We start from the raw sequence: 27,081 nt of genomic DNA, 5'->3' as shown, positions 1-27,081 counted from the left end.
GTGGGTATAGGATGGGATCTGGACAGTGTCAGGCCCCAAGTTAGGGAAAGTTTATTTAGTGCTAGGAATTTATGTTATAGTTGCTCTAGGAGCAAAGTGTAGCAGCAGTTTAGCTAGTGAGCAGATTTTAGCTTGAAGGAGAATAGTTGGGGTTAGCACCCTTGCAGTGATCAAGCTGCCACACATGATGTGAGTGGGTGAGCTCAGGAGCAGGGACAGTGCCACTGCGTAAGATACCCCATGGGATCCTTAGTGCTGGGAAAATCACCAAGACAGACTGCGCTGCCCCCTAAGAGGGATCTACTTGCAACATCAGTTTATGCAGTCAATTTCAGATCTTTATATATATGTATATATTTAGGTACAGTTTTTAAGAAAGAATGTTATACAGATCTTTATAAAAATATAGTTTTAAAGAAACATAATTGCATCAAATGTAGTGTTTCTGCTGGTTTTGTGGTGACTGAAGGATTCCAATGTAAAAAATATTGAAGGTGGAATCAGTAAATAATAAGTCTTCGCCTATGTTTCAGAATGCAGAAGATTGCAGAACAAGCAGTTATCGTTTACTGGTTTATTGGTATATTTAATGCCCACCGTTCCTGAAACTTCAAGAGCAAATCCTCCTCTACTGAATTATCTGAATCATTAGGATAGATTAATTTTGGTAGCAGCTCATTGGTTACATTAAAGTTATCAGAGGTAATATCTTCCTCAATTACTTCCTCACCATGAAAGTTAGGTATATGTAGCTGGTGAGTTAGAGGGTTCCAGTCAACAAATAAATAATTAGATTCACAAAGATCATTGTTGTTTAAGCTGTGATGTCCAAAGTCTTGATTGAAACAATTTTCTTCAGATGTTATCATATGCTGTTTGGAGGTTTCCCTACTTGATAGAAGTAACAAGTCATCATAACACTTTGCCATGGGCATTTGAGGTTCATATGTATTTCCAGTAACATTCAATGTATTCTCTTCTTTCGTAAGGCAAACACTAGAATTAGTGTTAATGTGGGCATAAGGAACTTCCAATACAGTCCCAAGGTACACAGATGATTTAGACTGGGTTGATGACTGTAAATTCCTCAGGTCATGCGGCATGTCATATGGTGAAAACACATTTTGCTTAACTAGAGGAATGACAGGTTCTGAAATAGGCGGTTGATCAGTTTGTGTCATGTCATATTGTAAAAGACTGGGTTGTTCAGCTGGAAATTCTTGCTGAAGTGTCACATAACCCAGGTTTTCTTCTTCTCCTGCCACTGTAGTGCTACTGTTATTCTGTATTTCCATCATTTTAGTCCCACAACTAGCTGTCTTGATAAGATGACTCTTCTTGTTACATTGTATCTTTTCTTCCTTACATGAACCTATATCCTGGAATTTTAACTTACATGTATCGTTTTCAGTGCTAAGGTGGTTAATAGTAACCAAATTTGCTTCAACAATTATTTTAGTGAGGGTGTTTTGTTGATCTAAGATCTGAAATGCAACAAAGATTAGCATTAAAGAAAAAAGGAACAGCAATAGTAAACTACACTGACTGATACATTTCTCAATTAATATAAATCTTAACTACAAAATATAAACTTGACTGCATAATACTGTATATACATATGTGTGTGTATATGTATTACATTAATTAAATGCCATCTAAAGGAGATAATGCGTTAAAAATGTAAATATTTCTACAGCTATCACAGTTAATATTCTATACATATGTTAACACAAAACATAAAGAAGAACCAATTATGCATTAATAGTAATACATAGCGGACATTTCTCTTCATATATTTAATATATATTTAACAAATTTGTATTGCTCAACCTGGCCATTTTTCCAGCAACCAGCAAACTCATGCTGTAATTAGCGGATTTTATCTGCTTCAAGTGACTAACTCCAGTGACTAATTTATAATGCAGAAAACCATGCTGTTAAGGTTGAGGCATTTACAGTAGGAACAAAATGTTAGGTGCAGGAAGAACACCAATTAAAAGAACAGCAACATCAAAAGATGAATGTAATGTACTTTTGCATTGCATAGTACAACTTTTGTGTTTGCTTCAGAGACACTAATATGGTGTATTTAAACAAGCTGCTGTGGAGCCATGGGGGCAGCCATTCAAAGAAGAAAAAAGAAGAAAAAGCACAGTATACACAGCAGATAACAGATAAGCTCTATAGTACAGTATACAACAGCACATATCTGTTATCTATTGTGTAACCTGTGCTTGAATGGCTGCACTCATGGCTGCACAGCAACTTGTTTAAATAAACTATAGTAGTGTTTGTGAAGCAAACACACTTGTTTTACCAGTGCAAGGTAACAGTACATTACATTGTCATTCCTTTAAAACACTTTAATTTTTTGGTGTTACTGTTCCTTTGACCAACCAATTCTAAGGAACAAATAAAAGCAACCTGTGAGAATGTTTTATTAAAGGGGCAGTATCATTTTTGACTTCATGCTACTTTCCCATGTGATACTTCCCCCCCCCAACTCCCTGTGGTTCTGAGCAACTGTGGGAAGAAAAGAATAGGCCATAGACAAGCCCTCTGAATAATCACCTCCTCCTTTGCACAAATTCTGAAAAAGTCTGCAGCTGGGATTATACATTATACATAGTATATATAATTTGCCTTGTAAAAACATATAGAGCTATCAATACACTCACATACATAAAAATATATATACACATATATAAACTAAACTAGTGTATACGGTAGATCTGAATTAACTGTAGATGTTAAGACCACTATAGTCTTGGATTTTATGCTTGTCCATGAAGGCATCCAAGCCACTCTTCAAGACATTAATGGAATCTGCCATCACCACACCACCTGGCAGGGTATTCAATAACCTCAATTTATGGTAAACAATATTTTTTACTGTTTTAAATTAAAGTTCACTGTGATAAAACAACTTGTGGGGGGAAAATCTGTAATATTTTGCCAATCCCAATAGCACCTTCTGCTATGTTGCACCAAATGGTATGTAACTGATAACCTTTGGTCTATGTGTTTAATGTTGTATAGCCAGCCAGGATTCCAGTTATCTACAATAAATTGAACCCTACTGGGAGAGCAAACAAACCAGAACCCTCTGTAACTCAATACACATAGATAGCCCCAAGACCCTCAGTAAGAGCTTTATACAGGGTCGGACTGGGCTGGCGGAACAATGGGAAAAAACCCTGTGGGCCCTGGCTCTGCAGGGCGCATAGGGGGGTGCTGGGCCAGATCAGCTCCCTGCACTTCCTCCTTACCCCCGACCTGGACCCTGGCAAAAGGAATGCACGCGTGCATGCGTGGCAGGGCTCACAGGGGGTGCTGGGCCAGACACGCTCCCTGCACAATATCCTTACCTCCCGAACCCCGGCAAAAGGTATGCATCGCGCACGATCGGGGGGAAGGTGGTTTTCTGGCAGATTGGACTTTGTGGCTGGGGGGCCCATTGGCCCAACCATATTAGCTGTGATTGGAACTATTACAATTCATGATTGGATTGGTCTCTATAATGTGAAAAAAGATCACCTGCTATTTATCTATAATGCCCTCTAATGTGCTTATAAAGACCAAACATGTCCTCTCAGAAGTGCCTTTGTCCATAGAAAACACCAGTCTTGAACAATTCATTTTTGTATTGTTGCAGGTCTCTTCACTCTTTCCAGCCCAAAATTGCACTCAAGGTAAAGCCTTACCAGGAATTTATAAAAAGACCAAATTATGTTTTCATCCCTCAGTTTATGCCCTTTTTATGGGATAGTATTTTATTAAAACAGTCCCTTTTCCCTTTGCCACCACTCTTTGTGATCGATCCTTCAGGCAGTTCAGTATCCAATCTATTCAATAACCTTCTGTGTGGTACTGTATCAAATGCTACGAGAACATCTTAGCAAATGTTATAAGAACCTTAAATAAAGCTGTCATGTTAAAAATGACCCGATGCAGTAAACAATCCCAGCCAGGATTTTTGTGGTTGAAATATAATTCACAAGACTGCAACACTACTACTCAAATGTGAACAATAAACACGTCTTATCAACATGCAATCTCCTGTGAATTGCAGTTCCACCACACCCTGGATAGGATTGTTGAATATGTTGTTTTTGCAGTAAATATAAAAGAAGCTGGGTTAGATGAGTTCTGTGGAAGACAGTTAATAATAATAATATCCTTAATGGTTTGTAAACCATGTTTTTGCCATGTTTAAGTTATTAGTTGTTTCTACCAAATGGAAAATTAGTGTTGCCAACTTGCCAAGTCATGCCAGGTGCAGTATATGCATAAGTATGCAGGGACAAGTGAAATCATATTGTACTGAGTGTCATGTTTTACATTTCTTTAGGAGAATGTTGAAAGAGGAGATTTAAAGTGAGATCTTCTGACAAACATTGATCCAGTTTCACTATAGGTCTCTTTCTAAGAGCCATATGCACACACATTTTGAGTAAACATTTATTAACTATTTCCTACGTCAGTCAGTGAGCTGAGCCAGCTTTACCACTGTTGAGTGTGTCTTGAAACTCTTGTTCCTTTATGCACTAAGCACATTAACCTAATTTGTATCCTTTATAACCAAATGATTCCATAGTTTACTGGAACCACACTCTCACCCTTGCATCTTTTTACTATTAATGTGCTTAAAAATGTTTTTAGGTTAAGACTAAAGGTGGCCATACACGGGCCGATAAAAGCTGCCGACAGACCAAGTCGGCAGCTTATTGGCCCGTGTATGGGGGCCCCCGACGGGCTTCCCCGATCGAGATCTGGCCGAAAGTCGGCCAGATCTCGATCGGATGGGGTTAAAAATCCCGTCGGATCGCGGCCGCATCTGTTCGTTGATGCGGTCCCGCGATCCGACCGCCCGTTTGGCGAACGCTAGGATCCGATCGTTGGGCCCTAGGGCCCACGATCGGATCAGCCCGATATTGCCCACCTCAAGGTGGGCATATCGGAGGGAGATCCGCTCGTTTGGCGACATCGCCAAACGAGCGGATCTATCCGTGTATGGCCACCTTTAGCCTGTGCCATAATCAGTATTTTTCATCTTTGCCTTCCTTCTTGTTATGGTATTTATATTATTTAAACACAGTTTCTGTCTCCTCTTCATTTCTAATAAAGGGCTAATGCCACGCGCCCGCACCTATGCCCATGCAGTGGTTCCATGTGCAGGCCAGGGAAAGGCTGATGCCAGGCTGATGTTTTTGCTTAACCTGGAGATGGATTTTAGCACTGAGACACTTCTTCCTTTATATTGTGTTTCGAACTCTGCTTAAAAAACAGACATACACCTACTCGTTTTCTATTTCCCCTGTTCTTGTAAAACTTGTAAAAAGTATAGCTTTTAATATTTACTGCCCAGTTATGTGATTAATTCAAAAATATTTCAACAATGACAATTATGTCATATTCCTCCTCTAGTGCCAATACTTACAGGATTCTTACTTTACCATCCAGGCTTCTCACATCTATTTACTCAGTCTCATTTTTATACAGAACAATTCATTTAGCCAGTAGATTTACTGAAGAGGAAGATGTCATGTGCATGTAAGCTATTTCTAGTCATGTTGTATTTATACAGTACATGTGGGGGTGATTCAGTGTTCACAGGAAACAGGGTTAATATAGTCTGCAATTAAGATAGTAACCTTGATACAGCCCTTACAGATGCTGGTGCAATATTGTCTACTGAATCTAATACATTTTAATATGGGCATTCTAATCCTACTGTCATGGACTTGTGCACTGTCCCTTGTTATCTTGTATTCATAATTTGATTTCATGTGGGTGATTCAATGCCATGTTTTACAATATACAGTATTAAATTAATCTGTAATTTGGCTATTCAATTTGCTTAAGCCTTTAGAAATGCTGGTGCTATTATGTATGCTTCTATCTAGCACTTTGTTATGGCTTTACTCACAGAGCATAGAATGAGGATTAGAACAAAAGGATGAAATAGCATCTCTTTCCCTTTGTTCCTCTTCTGGCTATCTAGAGAAGTTGGTGATGTTTGTTAATGACAAGCTGATTCCTTTTAGCCCTGTTGCACACCCTAACCTGATAATTCATTTGCTTCACTTAATTATTCATTATTTATTCTCATGGTGGTTATTGCAGCTGTGGCCTTTCCCTGAAGCAAAAACCGCTGTGTTTGTGTGTTTGGGAGCGAACACCTGCTTACATGGAGGAACATGGCTTTTTGTCAGTATCTAAATAGCACATAGAAGGTGGCCCTCCAGCTGTCTCTGATGATGAAGGCAAGGATACAGGCAGTACTTGTTCTATAATGCTGGGGTTAGGTGGCAGGAGATGGGACATATACATGTCTCCCCCACTCCTCATAAACACAGCACTTCCAAATGCAAGCACATTGTAAAAGAGACCTGTGTGATCCGCATTACAGACAGTCCTCCTATCTGGGAAACAGGTCCCATGTATTTCAATCAAAAAATCATATACCTCTATGAAAATTCCATTTACCGCAAGTCCAATAGTTTGTACAAAACGACATAACTGTGTGTTATACATACCAGGATACGTGGTTGAGCAAGTTGGCTAACGTGAATATATTTATGAACAGCATATACAGTGATGAGCAGTATAACGGAAATCACCAGGATAGGCAAAATATAGGCACATATAATTTTCATTGCTTCTTCTGAAGAGTAATCTGAAAAAAAAAAATCATAAAAATTTAATACAATACAATCTTGAAAAATTGTATATGTATAATTGTCAGTATGTGTTGGATAGCATTGATCTAGGAAATTATAAGTTTGATCATCGTAGATATATGTGAAAGCAGTGTTCAAAAGTATAGCATTTAATTACAGCTTTATAATTGTTAAAAAGGGATGCTATAATTATAGGTGATACACATGCTTATTTCAGTATAATGTATGATAAAGTTGTTATGATTTCTCACCTTTGAGAGTGGTTGTACAAAATACTGCAGTCTCACTTTTTGGTCGGGATAGACGAAAAATAACTTTAGCAGTTACACAGTAGATAGTTCCAGGAGTTAAATGTTCCACCGAATATGTGTTATTTTGACTCTTGACCTTAAAGGAATCATAGGGAAACATTGCTTGCCATGCTCTAAAGTCCTGCTGCTTGTTGGTTCTTTAGAGAGATTGCTGAATTCACTTAAATACATATTGAATAAAAAAATTAAAATGGGGTTTTGGTTGATTTCTAAAGAATGTATGGCCTGAACAACTGGGACGTGGAAAGATCACCGGCACACAGGAGTTTGTTCAGCAGGGCAAGCCCTTGCAATTTTAATAATGCAGTGCAACGTTTCGGGGCACGCCCCTTTGTCAATGCTTGACAAAGGGGCGTCCCCCGAAACGTTGCACTGCATTATTAAAATTGCAAGGGCTTGCCCTGCTGAACAAACTCCTGTGTGCCGGTGATCTTTCCACGTACCTTGACTGGGTGGTTGCCGATTCCCCTACCACTGAGCATCAGGAAGCTCTGCTTGGGTATTGTGAGGTGTGCAGTTTCTCCAAATTGGCTTGGAACTGAACAACTGGGAGAAAGGACATTTAGATGGTACAATATTGATGGAGAAGTTTCTGCTTTGTGGTTATTGAGTGATAACCCAATGTCTTGGATGACAGAGATTTTTTTAAGCTCTTCAACTGTCAACACATGATAACTTCTAGTGGCTATTAAGCCCCAGTGGCATAACTATTGAGGATTCAGTGAAAGGATTGACCAACAGGAGCCATTGTGTTGTATAACTTTAAGTTTTATTACAGAAAAAAGTGCACAAACCTCTGCAGAGGGATATATCAAGGCAGCAAAAAACAAGTCCAGGTTCAGGCCTAAGGTCAAGGGCAGGCAGCAGACAAAATTATCAGGGACAGGCCATAGATCAGGAAAGGCAGAGTACATGCAGAGTCGAAAAACCAGCCAAGGTCAATACCGGGAGAACAATATCAAAGGGAACTAGGACCAGACGGGAAGAGGACAGGAACTGGCAGGAACAAGACAAGATTACCAGATTCAGGAACAGGAGTAGAAACAGGAGCAGGAACATGAACAGGAACCAGATTGTCACAACACAAGGCTTGAAGTTAGCAGGAGGCCAATAATCCAGCCAGGGGGTAAATGGGAATCAGGCTTAAATATCCCTCAAACAAGCAATTACCTGCAGCTGGATAGAGGTCTAGGGAAAAATTGACACAAAGGCAGCAGAAATGCATATTGTCACAGCCAGGCTTCCACCACACTGCCTAAATAAAGAGTGTTTATCACAGGACAAATGGGTAGGTGTCCAGAATGTTGCACATTCCAAATTACAATTTTCTTTGTTTCTATGGTTTAAAGTTTGTGAAATAAAATGCAATGGAGGCCATCCCTTTATATTAGAGGAAAAAAACTTTCATTTGAAACAAGGTAGGTGGTTCTTCACGGCGAGGACAGTGAGGTTTTGTAATGCCCTACCAGATGATGTCTGATTGTGTAATGCCTTTTAGAGGGGCTTGGGTGATTTCTTGAATGAGCATAATTTCCAAGGCTATTGTGACTAAAATCTACAATTAATATAGATATGAGTATAGTGTAGGTATATGTAGGTATATGCACTGGGTTTCATTTGGAGGGGTTGAACTTGATGGACTTTGTTCTTTTTAAAATCCAATTTAACTATGTAACATTTGCAAATATAACATATGTTATATATGTATATATAAATATATACATACCCGAAATCCAGGTGGAGACTTTGTATTATTTAGGGAAACTTCAAATTTAATGCTTCTGAAAGCACTGAGAGGCTTTTCACATCCCTTATAAAATTCTGGATAAGACAAGTTTATTAAAAAAGATTTTTCTCCTGGAATCACTTTAATTTTGGGGCTTCCAATTATTGCTGTAATAAAGAATACATAAAGTATTTAAATATTATAAAAGAGCACAATTGTGGCTGATTTTATGGGGCACCCCGAAAAAGGCACAGGTTGGAGAGAACATATTTATAATCTTGTCTTGGAAAGATGCAATAAATCCGAATAATGGTGGTATTTTCATCTGGCTACTACATTTGTCCACTCATAATGTATAATGCCTAGTAGGATTTTTAATTGCCTTTGTGGAATCCACTGAAGCCTGCAACCTGCTGCAAACAACTTCCTAATAAAAAGGCTTTAAAAGCCTTTCTATAACATTGTATAGCTACTCCTGTACTTATTTCTCACCTCCTGCCTGTGTCCTTTTCTTTATTTATTTTAATGAGCTCCTGCACTGTCTACCGGATTGCTTAAAAGGGGAACTATCGCAAAAAATAATAGCTTCATCTCACTGGAATATGTAACATTATAAATATAATCAATAAAAAAATCTGTAGTGTTTATGAAATAATGCAGTTACTCTTCACTATCTCCCTATCAGCATCTTTCAGTCTTCACTTTCTCTTTATGTAGAAGTTGAGTTGACAGTTAGGATTTTGATTGGCATTTAGGTCTAATATACACCCTTTGGGCAGGCTCCATGTGCCTAGAAGATATATTAGAGTTCACTTTTTCAAAATAACCACAACTACTCTCTGTCTCTCTACATGCAGGATTTTTGCTGGAGTCAGTTATTTTGTTAGATTAATTTGTGCGTGAAGACAGAATGAAGAGAATCAGATGCTGAGAGAGGAATAGTGAAGATGAACTTGATTCTTTCAGAAACAGTACAGATTTTTTTAATTGATTGTATATAAAAAGTTTCTTATTTCAGTATGCTGAAGCTAATATTACAATTTACATTTTCTATAATGTAACTCACACCCCTTCTACATTCAACATGTTAGTCAGTATATGGGCTTTGGTGTACCTGCCTGCAACCTGAAAAAAGAAGATATTAAATAGTTATACTTACTATCCATTTTGGGATAAAATCTGTCAGTTTCTGCAGAACAAAAAGTTTGTGTAACATTAACTCGGGCATAATATTGAGCTGAATAGTCACTGGTTTCATTTGATAAGTCACATCGAGTTTCTTTGATAGCCGCACACTCAGGTTTCCTATGCCAGACTGGATCACCATAACTGTTGAAAATTAATTGATAATAACTGCATATGTTGAAAAGAATATACTGTTTACTGCAATACTTAAACATGGGCAGTGACATAAATGTCTCATTTCTTAAACACTTGGCTGCCAGCCAAAGATGTATTTCTAATGTGTTCATAGGTAAAGGCTATAACTACTAAAATTTTACAGTTTTTGTCATTTATAGTATACTTCTGCACTGGTGGCTCTTGCAGAGAATCAGAGGCACTGGCAACCTCAAACAGCAGACAAACATATGTCTGCTGTTCAGGCATTGAAATACTGTCCCCTGAGTTGCTTCCAAGACCTCTACTGTATAAAACTCTGTGCCCGGTGACTCTTATGGTTCCAAGCTGCCCTCTTGCTCCAAACCCAGTATGCATTTGTTACGGGGCTACCCATAGCTGATAGACTCCCATCACAGGAAAAGAGTGTGGGTGAGGCCAAATAAAAAGTATTTGGTTCTGAAGCTCCTGCAGGGGTTGTGAGGTTTTCAATAAAAATTATAAAAACCCTACAGGCCAACTTTAAGAGTTGGTGCAACCTGCTTGCTGAACTGAATATAGCCCAACTATTTACATTTTATTCAGTAAGATATTTAACCTCCTTAAATCTTTCCCATTACCATTAGCTGCACAAAAGATCATTCATTCACTCTTTTAACGTTAAGAGTTGAATTGTCAGCTATGCAGGTAAAACAAAAATAATTCTTTAGCTCTAAAACTGTTTATTTGGCAGGAAGACTAGTGGATCAGATACTCTGACCACTAATCATGCTGTTTAATTGATTTGCAAACTTATATATAGAGAAAGCAACAGAAACACAATTATTTGTTTTGGGATCCTGCATATCCTTCCCTAATTTTAAGAAACTATTCATATGTATGACAATATCACAGTAAGATTTCAGTCCCAGTTTTTTTGTAATGCTTTTCTCAGTCTCACCAGCTTTTATTTTATTCCTTAACCAGCATTTATAAAGTAATTGCAACACTGCTGTTATTAAGTTATTTAAAAGGCTTGCAACCTCCTTATGCAACTTATTCCGTAACTCTGTACACCTATGATTAAAAGAGAGCCAGAAATATGTGAAATCTAAATAAATTAATCAGTGCTACACACCCCAATATACCAGAAACCCCATTTGTTTATTGTCAGGCATTGGCCCAATCACTGTAGTACAGGCTATTTTTAGTAACAACATTTGGTAGTAGGCATTTATGTCAAACACAATCATTGCTGTCCAGTATCTCAAAATCGAATAAAAAATTATCATTAGGGCAAACATTTTACTTAAAAGTAAGCTAAGCAGTTCTTAGATGACTAAGGTAGACTAAGTCAGTTAATAAATTGTTAAATTGCTTTTGGTAGTTTCCTTACACAAGAGTAATTCCTTAAATGTTTAATTAGACATCAAACTGGCCGCTTTGGAAAAGATTTACATTTAGGGAGTTTGAAATAGATATGTATATTTACCATATACGTATATTACGTATATTTTGGACTTCTTAAATAAAATGCAGAAAACATGTTGATTTTGTAGTATCAGATATAATAGCCATGAGAGTATATATTGTATATATTGCTGCGAATACCAATCTCTACACGGTCGCTGGCTGCTCTACAGGGAAACAAACAGAATGGCCCAAGGTTTGCATGGCTGAAAAGGAAGGTGCAGAACTTGGTTGGCATAGGGATTAGCTAAGGCTAGCCAGGTTATGTAAACAAAACATAAAATAATCCTGCACGTTGCTTCCCTGCAGTTTTAAAATATGATTGTTCCCTGTAGAGCAGCTAGGGACTGACAACAAGCAGTAAGAGTAAGTAAAATGAAGGGGGAATTTCACTGCATAAAATCAGTTTTTTTTTAAAAATGGTATAATTGGATTTATTGGGTTTATTTTTCATTAAACAAAGTAAACATGGGATTTTATTTATTTATCTGTGAATGCTTTAAAAAATAGTCATCCAGTAAATATTCACAGCCAGGGACATAACTACAGAGGAAGCAGACCCTGTAACTGCTAAATGAGCAATTTTAATATATATTGGTAAAAGAGGACAACCTCTGCATATGTTGGGGGCCCTAAAATAAATTTGCTGTAGGGCTCAATAACATCTAGTTAAACCACTGTTTACAGCCTTGCAGGTTTTCTTTTATACGTTTTTATTTAAGTATTAAACAGTGAACAGCAACAATGTTAAACAATGAACAGAAGAAAGTAAGAAGAAAGGTAGAGCATAAAAAACTAATGTCTGGCAAGTTTATAGGGATTGTGATTTAACTATGAGTCCCACGCTGCATTGAACTTGGCAGGACAATCCCTGAAAATTTTACAGAAGTTTTTGTTTAGGTAGCACATCATTGATTAGTTTTTTCAGACCATGAGAGATGGAGCAGTGGTGGACTTCCATTTTGACAGAAGGGCTTTCTTTACATAAAATAGCAATTGCAAATAACACAGGTGTTGATTGATGACAGCCCCAGGTCCTCCAGTACCCCCAGTAAACATATCTTTGGAAGAGAATATTGGGAAAAGATAGCTTTTTATTGGTAAATTTCAGTACCGCAGACCATATTTGTTTAATGACAAGACATTCCCAAAAAATGCGAAAGAAATAATCTGCTACTGAGTTGCACTTAGGACATAGATCTGACATTTGGGGATATAGCTTTGCCAGACTGTAGGATGTTAAGTAAACACAATAAATACATTTTATTTGCATGAACCTGTCTCTGACAGACATTGTTATTTCTGGGAATTGCTCTAACACATAGTGCCACGTTTCATTCTCCAGATCTGGTATGCCATATTCCTTAGTTAAGGGGTCAGAGGTAGCCACAGTAAGATATAGAACCACGACAATGCCTTTCTTGAGTCTGGTCTATATAAGTATTTTTCTAAAGAGGACTCTTTCAGTTTTAAGGGTCTGGTGGGGAACTGGGCATGAAAGGCATGCCTATGTTGCAAGTAGTGGAAATACATGGCAGAGAACAGCTCCAACTCCTCTTTAAGAGTTGCTAATGGTTTTAAGTCCGCATTTATCATTATGTCATGTAAGGTTTTAAAACTTAGTCCCTTTGTAAAATGTATAATGAAGCAATAGAATTCTTAATGAATCAGTTGAAAATTGAGTATAGGACTGGCCAGATATGGGATGACTTTGACGTAGTTGGCCAGCTTAAATATATTGCAATATATGGACAAACAATCCCTGTTTTGTTTAAAGGGTAAGGCATTTTCAGTAGCAGTATGCAAAAAATTTCTCTGTCTTAAATATATTGATAATGGGTTGAGTGCAGAGGACTCTTGTATTTGTCTATATGTATTTTGTGGTCACAGCCTCATTGCACCCCCGCCTAATGGTTTTAAAAATTAGTGGTGAGCACAACTTTCCCTTGTATGTAAGGTTTTAATGCCTTTATCTACCTAATGAATGATCTCGGGCACCAAGTGGGAGGTTGCAATCACCGTATGCATCAGGGTGGTGATGCTGTAGTAGGGTGAGGGGCCTCAGTAAGGGAGCTAAGCTAGTGCTTTCAAAGAACACAAGGATGAAGCTTCCAGACAGCTGGGTTATCTGCCGCTGGTGAGTGTACACCAGCTGACTTGCCCAAAAATAACGTTTGATGTACGGAAATGCCAACCCTTTATTATTTTATTAAGATATTTGAACCAATAATCTCTGGGGATTACAGGGGAGTTATGAAAAGCATAGTTAATTTTTGAGAGGAATACCATTTAAAGCAGGTTGATTTTTCCTGGGAGATTGAGAGGGAGATCCTGCTATACTTGGATTCTGGAAATTAGACACTGTATAATTGGTGTAAAATTAAAGGTTCCAAATTGGGTAAAATTCTTGTGGATTATTATTCCTAGATATTTAAAAGTAGACACCACCTGAAGTTGCTCTATTTGCGTAGGGTACCTGGGAGGGGGTCTAAAGGAAAATGAATTGATTTGGCCTCCAATTCTAGGCAAAGCTCACAGTGGTCCTACACAACAAGGACATCAACAAGAGCCATACCACCTGATTTCCTATCCTGACAGCCTTGTTGCTGTAGTATACTAACTCTCCTAGTCTCCTCTTTGGAGCCTCTGACTGATCATCTTACTAACCCCTTATCTTATGTCTCACTCCTAGAGTGACTATAACAATACTGAGCTTGCACTTCTACTATATTGGATCCTTGTTCAAGGATCTATGGAGCACCACACCACTTCCTCCAGCCAGCGAAGGAACCAATAAGGCACAACACATATGTATTTCCCTTTTTATCACCGTCCTAGGGGAAAACTGACACCTTAAATTCTAAGGGCCCACTCCTAAATGTTATTAGGACCCTGTCTTGCTGGCTAACAGACAGGGCTGGAACTAGGGGTAGGCAGAGTAGGCATGTGCCTAGGGCACAAAACTGGGGGGTGGCGCCAGGCACGTACCTGCTCTGTCGCCTACCCCATGTCCGTTCCCCTCTCTCCCCGACTGTGGGGCAAATTCACTAAGGCGCGAAGCGCCGAACGCTAGTGTTACTTCGCAACCTTACGCCAGGCGAATCTTCGCTAGCGACGAAACTATGCAAATTCACTAACTTGCGCAGTGTACTGAACGCTACCTTTTACGCTAGACTTCCTTCGCCACCTCAGACCTGGCGAAGCGCAATAGAGTAGATAGGGATTGTTTCAAAAAAAGTCAATTTTTTTTCTAAGTCCCAAAAAACGCTGGAGTGTTTTCTACATGATGGGTGATAGGCTGAAAAAGATGGAAAATTTTTTGGGGCTCCTCTTCCTCCTCCCTACATTTCCTGACTCATGGCAACTTACCTAGACAGTGGGCACATGTGTAGGGCAAAATAAAATTTTTATTTGCTGATTTGAAGGTTTTCTAGGCATTTGTAGTGCAGATACGTGTTCCTCCATTGAAATTTGAATTTCGCGCCGTATGCAAATTAGCCTTCGCTAGCGCAACTTCGCTTTATATAGCGAATCAACGCTAGCGCAACTTCGCAACCTTAAGCTACCCCTGTGCGCAACTTCGGATTTTAGTGAATTTGCGGAGCCCTGGCGAAACTACGCCTGGCGAAGTGTGGCGAAGTGCGGCGAAGTGCGGCGAAGTTGCGCCTGGCGCAACTTCGCATCTTAGTGAATTTGCCCCTATGTGTGCTATTTCCAGGTGTTTTTGCGCTTTCAAGCCGATTCGCGCATTCACCAACTTGCGTTGCTGGGATCTGAGCCCGGACCTGCTAAAAGACTTAAACGTTTACAAAACCTTTTCTATCCTATAGCATTTTTTCAAGTATTTCAAATCCTGTATCTTGCAACACAAGTGGAATTAGACTTAAAAGGAAGGCCAGAAAGGTCAACATGCACTTACATTTTCCCATCTTATACCTCTCAGACATAATCAACCCAACCCAACCCAACCCAGTGATTACTATCAATTAAACCAACCACATCAAATTTTGTTGAATAGTAATGCCCACATCATGATTTATTAACAGATAAGGTACTCAAAATATTAAACCACAGAGTTTCTGAGTTTACTCTAAGTTTTTCTAGGTAAACTAGATGTGTCACAATTATATGCACCTCAAAGGAAATAACTGAAGTTTTAAATTCATATGGGATTGAAAGGGGTACATTGAATATCAATTCAGTATGTTCCATCAATGCTTTTAACTGAGACACCCTGTATCATCAGCTTCCTTGACAGACAAACCTCATTTTCTGCTTGATGATTTGCAGCAAACCCCTTAGCTAAGTCCCTTTAGGTTATCAAAAACTACCCACAGCACACTGAACATGTGAGTATCACTGGCACTCCTAACAGAATGATAAGACAGTAACCTTCTGTGACAACTTTGAAAGTCTGGATCATTACTGTCATAAAACTGTTGAACCTTTAGGCTGGAGCAATACGTTCAGCAAAAAAAAAAAGAAAGGCAATTCTAGCCATATTCATTTTAGAGTTTAGAGCAGGGGTCCCCAACCTCTTTTACCTATGAGCCACAATCAATTGAAAAGAGAGTTGGGGAGCAACATAAGCAAAAAAAAAGTTCCTGGGGGTGCCAAATAAGGGCAATAATTGGTTATTTGGTAGCCCCTATGTAAACTGGCAGCCTACAGGAGGCTCTGTTTGTCAGTACACTGGTTTTTATTTAACCAGAACTTGCCTCCAAGCCAGAAATTCAAAACTAAGCACCTGCTTTGAGGCCCCTGAAAGCAACATCCAAGGGGTTGGTGAGCAACATGTTGCAGAGGACAAAGCACTGTTTGAAAATTACCTCGTAACAGATGATGTTACGAATCAAAATTCAATAAGATGCATATACTAGAGTTTCATGTGATTTTATAATCTATGAAAATGATTTAAGGTGTAGTACGTAATAAAAAATGTTAATTATGTTTTGATCAGGGTATAAAAATATATGTCATAGTGTAAGGGCAGAGCTTTTTGTCAGGAGATGTTGATTGCTGTATTGCTAATCTGCAATGTTGGTGCACCTCTTCAATAAATCTTATCTTCTGAATTTGAGCATTACATGTTGGTCCAGATATGGTGATTTCCTAAGGGAAAAAGAACCAGACTTCTTACCATACACCTCTATTTGTATCTTCTAAATACTAAATATTATCCCTCTGAGCAATGGCTGTCCAGACAGTATTGGAAGTATGTCCAGGAAACTGCTTCAATTAATTGTAGAGGCATTGTACAGGGCATAGCATATGTGTCAGATGACATGCATTGGACCTCATGATGCCTTATGTTTCATGCATGTGTAGGGATGTGAAAATCTTAGACACCCTTACATTTTACAGACAGGCCCATTCTTCGTAATATGGACACCTTAGTGGGTCCTTATGGGGACCTTGTGCTAATGTAACCCCTGCAGTTCACACAGTGTACACTAGTGGCACTGTGCCAGAGTATAAAAGGTTTAGGAACCATGTGCTCTGGGTCCATTGCTTTAGCCCAACCAAGCAGGCTGGAAGGGAATGGGTGATGCTGACCCTAGGCGCCTTGGCCCTAGTAATTAGACAGCTATACTCATTTTATAGATCGCTCTAGGAGTGATAGAGAGGTTAAATAGTTGAGCAGCTCAAGGCTCTGCCGAGGAGATTAGAGGGATTAAGATCCCAGGGTATTATTGACCCAGAGTAGGGAACCAAGTGTTGAAATAGGGATGTCAGGAGTTCCCCTAGTCTGCCACTGGAAGATATCCTGAAAACTGGGCAATACCCATCACATGCTGTCAACTTACTCTCTGCTGTATATTCCCTAGCCTGTGGGGATTCAGCCTATACGTGCTGTGAGTATATGATTCCTTTATGCTGCTGTGTATGTTCTATACTCCATTGTGGATCAATGTGCTAAATGATCTCTGTGCTCTTGTTCAATAAATACTGTTCTTGGTTCAACTGTTAAAGAACTACTGGCGCCCATCATTGTGCTATCGCATATCAGGTTACAGTTACACTACACCCTTGCCTCCACCCCGCTGCGAGGGCTTACCCCTGAGAAAGAGAGCTCATCGGTGGTCTCAGCCCACCAAGGAAAGTAGAGTAAACGGCCCTAGCACGATGGAAGGCTATTTTTCTTATATTCTGACGCATAGGCTTTATGATTTAGCACCAGCTTTTGGAGTGTATTTTGACTATTTATTTAACAAACAGTAATGGCACTAACAGCCATACCAGGACTGGAAGTTCAACTGACTTAGAAGAGAACCATGGTGTTTCAAAATGGTGGAGAACAAGCTAACTGCAAACTGCTTTATTCACCCCTCAGCTGTGGGATAAACAAGACACCACATATCCCAGGTATTGGTGTATTGTCACTTTGCAGAAGGGGTTACTGGACCTTTAATTCACATAAGTTTGTTGCATAAATTATGGGATGGGTCCTTATTTCCTCCACATAGCTGTCTGGAGGTGTCCACGGTGTCCATTGTTGAGGAGGTGCTTTTCCTGTAGAATACTTTCTCTGCAGTTCCTGTTTATGCCCGTGTGTAAGGCAATGTATTTGTGGTCAGAAAAATATGGTTTATAATACGATGCTTGCTCAGATGGTTGTTTTCCTGGAGATAATATTTCTCAAAATGATCCGGGACTCCTTGTGTTTTGTTGAGGTATTTTCCATTTGAGTGCATTCATAGAACAATGTAAAAATATTGTGGTTTGTGGGAGGCCTTGGATGCTTGTTGCTTTTCATGTACTTGAAAGAATACTTGAAAGGTACTTCAGACTTTGATCAGACATATTTGCTGACTAAAAGAGAAAGGGGCACTTCAGAGTTTACTGAAGGGTCTGTTTGAACAGGTCCATAATTTGAAATCTCTCTCTCTAGTTGTGACAGGTAATTTCTCAGGATCTCTGATGATGGGTGTGAAGAATGAGGGGGTATTTCTGAAGTCTGTGTAGGCCTCTAAACCACACATCTGAAAATTATCAGAAGGGGTGATGTGTGGATTGTTTGGAGACAGAATTCCAGAGGGAAGACCAACTCTTAGCATCAACTATTATATTGATTAATGTGTTGAATAATTAATCTTTACAGAACTTAGGACACCAAAATCATGGTCCTAAGAAGTTTTTGTAACAGGACTCTGATACAGGCCATGATGGAAACGTAGTGGTAGCATCATCCTCTTCCGAGGAGGAGGTACTGTAGCTTTAGCCCTAATCCAGAGAAAATAAGAAATTGGGTAAAGTGGTATGGTTGGCTATAGAAGCTACAGATGGAATGGAGCAGCTCAAGGATCCAGATGGGGATTTTAAGGGCAGCCTGATAAAGATGAAATGGAAAAGTTCAGACAAGTACCTATTCTGAATAATAGAAGTTTTACATCCTCTAGAAAAGCAAAAAAGAGACCAGTGAGAGGCCTCCTCGTAGCTGGGTGTAGTGATCCCATGATTTTCCAAGAAGACTCAGTGAAGGACGGTTCAAGCTTCAAAGATGAAATGGAGCAGAAGGCAGAGATCACCATCAGAATATTTTTTTCTGCAGTGGCAGCCTTGGTTCCTATGGCTCTGAGAAACTGGATTTTACAGTTGGAAGATGATGTGGAGGCTAAGGTTCCAGGGGAAAACCTTATTAAATGCCAACGGAATATCAAAATAGCCTCAGACCTTGTAAGTTACCTCCAAAATCTGAGGTTGACAGCTAGTATTACTGGGTTGTGTACTGCAGCCTGTAGAATTCCTTTGTCTTAAACCATGGGAGGTGGATGTGATCTCCAAGAATAACCTTTGAAAAATCTTATTAAAACCAGACTGTATGAGCATAAGTCCACAATTAGGAACTACCAACCGCCACCGTCCTCCCCAGTGCCTACTGTCACCAAGGAGGTGAATAAAGATAAAGAGAGAGTCAAAACAAAATGTGAATCAGCAAATAGGGTCAGGATACAAGGAGACTTCTGTTGCAGAGGGAATGTTACTGGATCTGGCTGTTACGGACCAGATCCCCCAAGGGTCTTAACGAGGATACAACATGTCTTGTTTTTTATAAAACATTATTACAATTTAAGCATTTGCTAATGTTATTCCCTTCCTTTCAGATGATACGTTTTGTTTGATATCCCTGCAGGAACAGGTAATGTGTCCTTTTTCTTTCCCTTATCAGGCAATGTCATTCTTCTAAGTATTGGATACAATTTAAGTTTTGGATACTTTTTTATCATAGTTTTATGTAACTGCTACATTTTAACCTTTTTCATTGGACTGTTTTGTTGCCAAATTGTTTTTTGTACGTTTATATTTTTTCTTAGGTATTGTCAAAAAATTTTTTTCACCAAATCTTTCACTGAATTACTCAATTTGGTTTCACCATATGAACTCACTACAAGGGACATACAACTATGGACTATAATTCGATCAGCTTTTTGAAAATGTTTCTAGTTGTTTAAAAAGTTTTTTCACACTATAATGTTTGTTTAATATGCTAATTGCTTAATTGAACACTCTTTAAATCACGACTGCACTAGGCTTGACAAAGGGGCGTGTCCCGAAACATTGCATCACTGCATGAATAAAATTGCAAGGGCTTGCCCTGCTACCGCAACTCCTGTGTGCCAGTGAAACTGTGTCACAAGCAAAAAGGACAAAAACGTAATATCCTTGTGAACGATGTTCTGCATGTTCCATGGAACCTCCTATCTCTGAAACTTTTAACAGATGCAGGGTGCTAGAGTTGATCCACAGTTATGTTTGTGGACCCATTAAAAAACACAGATCCCAGCTGGAAAAAAAGAATTTTGTGACCTTCATAAATGATTACTCCAGATACACAAAAGTATATTTAATGAAGCACAAAAGTGAAACACTGGCTAAACTCAAGGAGTATATAGCAGAATGCACTAACAAATTCCAGTGCAACCCTAGATGTGACAATGGTGCCACAAACTGGGAGACAGAGCTACAGAAGGTGTTTTGGTTGGATACGTTGAGCAAAGCAAATCTTACAGAGTTCTAAATCCAAAAACCTGCAAAGTGACAGTAAGCCACAGAGTATATTTTGATAAGTTCTCCTTATCAAAATCCATTTTCCAGTTGTCCAAAATCCATTTTACAAGTTGTTGTGTCTGTCCTCACATACAAAGAAGTTGCACATAAAGTTCAGATCAGCTCTCTGCTAACAAAGTAAATTAAAATAAGCGCTCTTACGAGCACAAATGCAGTACACAAAAATGCAATTATAAGCACTATTCTCCATGTTTTCCACAATGCAGCATTTTCCCTACAATTACCTACAATTTCAGTGTAATTACAGCCATGAGGTGGCAATGCACCTGATGTAAATGACATACAGTATATGTACCCCAGGAAAAAACAAGCCCAGTGCTCTAGGAACCCAAACCCTTCCTTCCACCACCAAGACTTTAGTATGAAAAATGACTTCTTTAGAACCCATACTTTTCCTTTGACAGATACATAGAGGTAGGTACAATGTAGCCCACTGAAGGCATATATATTATATATATTATATTATATATATTGGCCTATTCCCTGTGGAAATCTATAAACACACAGCACATATGTAACTAAAACTCACACATCTCATTATATGCACTTAAATATGTATACATATGTATTAATTATGCAATTAAGATACTTTGTTATCACTTTGGTGAGTGGTACTTTGACCAGAGAACTTGCACACATTCACAATAAATCTAAAATGGCTATATACCCTTTGAGCTCTGATGAAAGATGAAACAAGCAAATAATATTTCCCAACATATCTGGTTGAATATAAGAAAACAAGAAATATTATATCACAAGAGTATTAATCAGCATAGGCAAGTCACGCTTTCATTAAAATGGTCCAGCCCTTATTAAAAAGCCAATTAATCAAGGCTAACATTATAATTTATGCTTTCAGCATCTATTAAATACCAGGAGAAATGACTGCCAATGTGCAGTTACAAAGTGCTCCTGTAAGTGATTTAAGAACAAAAAAAGAATTGGTTACCATGCTTACCATGTACTTGTACAAGATCAGCTTTCCTCATTACCCAAATGTACAGAAAATTTATTTTATACAATAGGATTGAAAAAAAAACAAACGATTTACAACTATTATGCAAACACAAACCCCAGATCATGGCATAAACAAAACAAATATTATTAAATATTAAAAATGGGTGTAACTCCTACCTTTTGTATTCAACACTGTATAGTATTTCATCAGAAACACTGGAAGGAGTTGACCATTCTACAGAATTTTGCAGGTTTTTGGAAGAGAATCTAACATTTTTGGGTTTAGTGCAATTTTCTGAAATGTAAAAAATATAAAGTAAATCAGTAATGCTTATAGTAGCAGATGACGTAGACTGTTGCCATTGATTTAATATAAATCTGTACTGACCTTTTGTACAGTTATATTGAAAACATCAGCATTTTTTACTAAATATTCTACTTAGAGTATTACAATAAGATTTCCAGTTTCAAATTCTCAGTGACATTATGTCCAGACTCAACATCTACTTTAGTTTCCCGTTTCTAGATACTTTTAGCTGCAATAATAAAACAAAAGCATTTTGTTTGCTAAATTAAATTGTATTTTTTTACTATTTTAAAAGTTATTTTTAAATGTAGTTGCAATATAAAGCATTACCGTATATACTCGAGTATAAACCGACCCGAGTATAAGCCGAGGTACCTAATTTTACCTACGAAAACTGGGAAAACTTATTGACTCTAGTATAAGCCTAGACACAACTACAGCCCTGTCTCCCAGCAGCGCACATTCTGCCAAAGCGACCCCCCCAGCGATCAACCGGACTTCTTTGCAAAGTTGATGGTGACAGAAAATTGCCAAACGGATTACTGTGTGCATTGTCCCACTGTTCCACTACCATGTGCAGAGGGTGCTGTTTGATATTGCCATCACTGTTAATCTTTCGTATAACCAACAGAGGGCGCTGCGTGATATTGCAGTCACTGTTATTCTTTCTTATAACCAACAGAGGGAGCTGTGTGATATTGCAGTCACTGTTAATCTTTCATATAACCAACAGAGGGCACTGTGTGATATTGCAGTCACTGTTATTCTTCCATATAACCAACAGATGACGCTGTGTGATATTGCAGTCACTGTTATTCTTTCATATAACCAACAGATGGCACTGTGTGATATTGCAGTCACTGTTATTCTTTCATATAACCAACAGAGGGTGCTGTGTGATATTGCAGTCACTGTTATTCTTTAATATAACCAACAGAGGGCGCTGTGTGATATTGCAGTCACTGTTAATCTTTCATATAACCAACAGAGGGCGCACTGTTATTCTTTCATACAACCAACAGATGGCGCTGTGTGATTTTGCAGTCACTGTTATTCTTTCATATAACCAACAGAGGGCGCACTGTTATTCTTTCATACAACCAACAGATGGCGCTGTTTGATTTTGCAGTCACTGTTATTCTTTCATATAACCAACAGAGGGCACACTGTTATTCTTTCATATAACCAACAGAGGGTGCTGTGTGATATTGCAGTCACTGTTATTCTTTCATATAACCAACAGATGGCGCTGTGTGATATTGCAATCACTGTTATTCTTTCATATAACCAACAGATGGCGCTGTGTGATATTGCAGTCACTGTTATTCTTTCATATAACCAACAGATGGCGCTGTGTGATATTGCAGTCACTGTTATTCTTTCATATAACCAACAGAGGGCGCACTGTTATTCTTTACAACAGAGGGCATTGTGGGATATTGCAGTCTCTCCCCAAGTGAACTGTTGGTATAGGAATGATTAAAAGTGACTGCAATCTCAGCTACTCGGGTCGGGTACCGCTGACCCGAGATTTTGGATGCTGAAAAACTCGGCTTATACTCGGGTATATACGGTATGTCTTTTGTTATTCTCTGTACTGGTGGGTATGACTGTTGAAACAATGTACCACTAGCCATCTGATTGTAAGACCTATGAAGAAGCATGCATATACACATAGTAATGTAGAGTTGAAAAAAAGACCAAAGTCTGTCAAGTTCAACCCCTCCAAATTAACCTCATTGCACATACCAATATCTATATTAATTAGCTGTAGATCTTAAGATCTATTATGGATATTATGGCCACAAGCATACACAGTGGAATAATCACAAGCCCTGCCCATTCTCCCTGAAACCATTATCCATGGAGTAATTCAGGTAATTATAATAAATGGCACATGTGCAGTAGAATCCAGTTCCTGGCATGGGGGGGGGGTGTCGCTGGCAGAAGCATGGTGGGTTACTAACAGGCTGGTGACTTTTCAAAAAAGGTAAAATGTTTTTTACAGTATATACTCAAGTTTTCTGTTCCCGGTCTGCCATATGTATGCAGATTTGGAGCAAGAGTTCCAAACTGTTTACCTCTGTGATGAAAATGAGCACATTTCCGCTTTATATTGAAGTCGATTGACAACCCTGAGAGGAGACGCTCAAGTCATTCACTGAGCAGGACCTAGTGGGGTCAAATATTTTGAGGGAGGAAAACAGCAGAAGGTTGATGAGCCAATTATCTGGGTGACAGAAAATCTAGTGTGGGCAAAAAGAAAAGGGAGGCTGCTCTTGGGTTTATACATCCTAACAGATTCACCAGAAGGGAATATGAACTCTGGATTGGCAGTTCTAACAGCCTTGAGGCCAGTTTCACTAGTAGTGGTGGGGATGAGAACAGAGCCAGGCCTAAACAGGTTGTGGTTATAGGGAATTCAGGTATTAGGAAAAAGGATCCCTACAACCAAGCACTGCATTGTCTTCCTGGTGGCAGCGTTTGGCATGTGGTTGATCGGGTAGACTGGGCATGAACCAGCTGTCTTTGTACATATTGGTACTATCAACAAAATTAATGGTAGATAGAAGACCTTAAAGACTGAGTTTAGGGATCAAGGGAATGTCTTCCAATGTAATTTCTTAGAAATTTTGCCTGTGCCACGTGCAAAATTTAGCTTAGTGTCTTAAGTCTTGTTGTAGGAAGGAAGGGTTTGGGTTCCTAGAGCACTGGGCTGATTTGTCCTTGAGGTATAATTTATTAGTCATGATAGATTGCACCTCAATGGAAGAGGGTCTGCTATGCTAGGGGAAAGAATGGCTAAGAGGATGGAGGAGTGTTTAAACTAGGCAAGGAGGGTGGGTGGGCTGGAGTATTATGGATAAGCTAGGGTAGACTGGGCATAGGGATTAGTAAGGGGTCATTGGGGAGAAATAAAGGAGGATGAATACAGTTTACCAGCTAAGGAGATCCCTCTGTTAGAAAGAAAACAGGCAATTTTAGGTCTAACTATCTATTATGTAATGGAAATATCAGAGGGAAAATGAGTGACCTCCAGTGTATGCTGGCAAATGCAAGTTTGTCAGGTAAAAATAGGAGAGTTGGCATTAATTGCACGTGCTGAAAATCATGATATAATTGATATAACTGAGACCTGGTGGGACAATACATGTGAATTAATTTAAATGTTTACACCTTTTTTAGGAGGGAGTAAGGGATTAATAAGGATGACTGTAAAGAAATAACCAAGCATAGCACTGCGGAGGGTGTGGAATCCCTTTGGGTAGAGATTAGGCAAATCAGGCAAATTAGCTTGGTCAAAAGGTTACAAGAAAATTATTATTGGTGTTTGCTACAAATTACCAAAAATAAGTGTGAAGAATGAAGCCCAGCTACTATTACAAATGGATCCCCCTGTTACAAGAAAAACAGGCTAATAGTAACTTTAGATCTAATTCAACATTAAATAATGTAAATATCAGAGTGAAACATTTTCTGTATGCTGGAAAATGCACAGAGTTTGTCAGGTAAATGGGTGAGTTGTAGTTGTTTGCACATGCTAAAAATTATGATATAATTTGTATCACTGAGACATCATGGGATGAAACGTGACTGGGCTGTGAATTTAAATGGCTACAGCCTTTTTAGGAGGGACAGATCGATAAAATAGGGTGGAGGAATTTTTTTTTATATAAATCTTAATTAAAGCAATGGTCAAATGTAATACTAATGGATTGCACTGGGGATGGTGTACAATCTTTTTTGGGTTGACATTTTGAATTGGCAAAAGGTTTCAAAAATAAAAATTTTCATTGGTGTATGCTACAAACCACCTTATAAAAGTTGAATAGAATAAGGCCCAGCTGTTATCACAAATGGAGGCTTCATAACTAGGTCAAGTTATGACTTCAATTCAGACATTGACTGAGGTAATGGGTTTGCCAAGTCAGAAAAAGATAGTGGGTTTGTAAATATGCTACATAACAACTTTTTATTTCAGATCATTCAAGAAGCTACTAGGCTTTTCACTGGGTTACACACAGAAGAAAAATGGGATGTCTATAAAATCGTTCTTAAAGGAACATTAACCCCCAAAAATAAAAGTGTATTAAAGTAATGACAATATAATGTAGTGTTGCCCTGCACTGGTAAAACTGATGTGTTTGCTTTGGAAACACAACTATAGTTTATATATACAATCTGCTGTGTAGCCAAGGGGGCAGCCATTCAAGTATAAGATACACAGTAGATAACAGATATGTTCTGAAGAATACCACTGTATACTACAGAGCTTATGTGTTATTGGCTGTGTACCCTGTGCCTTTTCTCCTTTTTCAGCCTTGAATGGCTGCCCCCATACTTTTTTTTACCTCAGAAAAAGTTTTATTGCTAGTTTCGGGGACTGGTAAAATAGCTTCACCTCTTATTGTATAGTCCCTCAAGGTTTAGCTCTTCCTGGGTCAAAGTATAGTGTTCCTGGTTATGGTATAAGAACCACTAGTGCCCATTTACTGTGTACTTTCAATAACTGTAGTTCAACAGCACCCTTCCTCCAGTACAAGTGAGGACTCACACCTGGGACAGAGTGAGTTGTAAAACTCATGGTTTTGGGAGCCCCAGGTAGCCCCATTTATCATAGCCTTACACTAGTATTTTGGTGTATTTATTGCCTTATTGTAAATTTTATTGTATTTTCAATTCTGCACAGCAGAGTGGAATATATACTATATACTATAGTATATATGCTATGCTATATAGATAATAGACAGTGCCATATCTTCTCAGTTGCATACTTCTTGCTTGCCACTTACCAGTTATTATAAATCACAGAGTCCACATTAGAACAGCACCATTTTTAATTTGCATAAAACCTGAATACTAATCTTGCCTTCATATTAATCTTTCTATGATTTTTTTGTTGCGTTAATAGGTTTTATGGGATTTTTGCATCAGAATTACCTGAGAGGCCTTGAGGTAGTAGGAGTAGTAAGAGCAACAGCATGGCGGAGGTAAAAAACCAACTGCAGCTCCAGGAAGTCATCAGATAATAAAGAATGTCACATATAGCCTGTGACTGCTTGGTGAGCAGATTTATAAAATAAGAATCAAGTTCTCTGGAGAAGCACGTGAAGAAGTCTGTACACAAAAATGTAGCCAGATAACCTCAGTAGTCTCTTTGACGGTCTTATGGAGTACGTCGTTTCCACTTGCCTTTTTGTTGCCTGTGACTTTCTATCCCTGTATTGCAAGTGCTTGTGT

At 38.7% G+C, this 27,081-nt stretch overlaps 1 protein-coding gene across 1 annotated transcript; it reads right to left on the bottom strand.

Annotated features, from left to right (window-relative positions):
• Positions 1-559: 559 nt before the first annotated feature.
• LOC108717882 (interleukin-20 receptor subunit alpha) lies at positions 560-27,081 on the bottom strand. Its single transcript, XM_018265302.2, has 7 exons — positions 26,782-27,081; positions 21,711-21,828; positions 9,880-10,049; positions 8,721-8,887; positions 6,935-7,070; positions 6,540-6,679; positions 560-1,484 (listed from the first exon to the last, which is right to left on the bottom strand). Exons 1-7 carry the CDS (start codon positions 26,861-26,863, stop codon positions 567-569), a joined length of 1,731 nt encoding a protein of 576 aa, XP_018120791.1. The 5' UTR covers positions 26,864-27,081; the 3' UTR covers positions 560-566.

This window comes from Xenopus laevis, chromosome 5S, assembly GCF_017654675.1.
Source record: "Xenopus laevis strain J_2021 chromosome 5S, Xenopus_laevis_v10.1, whole genome shotgun sequence".
NCBI classification, from domain to species: Eukaryota; Metazoa; Chordata; class Amphibia; order Anura; family Pipidae; genus Xenopus; species Xenopus laevis.
Note: the sequence above shows the minus strand (reverse complement) of the source record. Positions and strands in the feature narration are given on the sequence as shown.

Bases quoted from the DNA above. Each gene is read 5' to 3' on its own strand.
- LOC108717882 (XM_018265302.2), bottom strand. From the start codon at position 26,863: ATGACTTCCTGGAGCTGCAGTTGGTTTTTTACCTCCGCCATGCTGTTG. The intron at 10,050-21,710 runs GTAGGAGTTACA...AATTTTCAACAG, and splicing joins TACAGTGTTGAATACAAAAG to TTATGGTGATCCAGTCTGGC. The intron at 6,680-6,934 runs GTGAGAAATCAT...TTTTTTTTTCAG, and splicing joins TTGTACAACCACTCTCAAAG to ATTACTCTTCAGAAGAAGCA.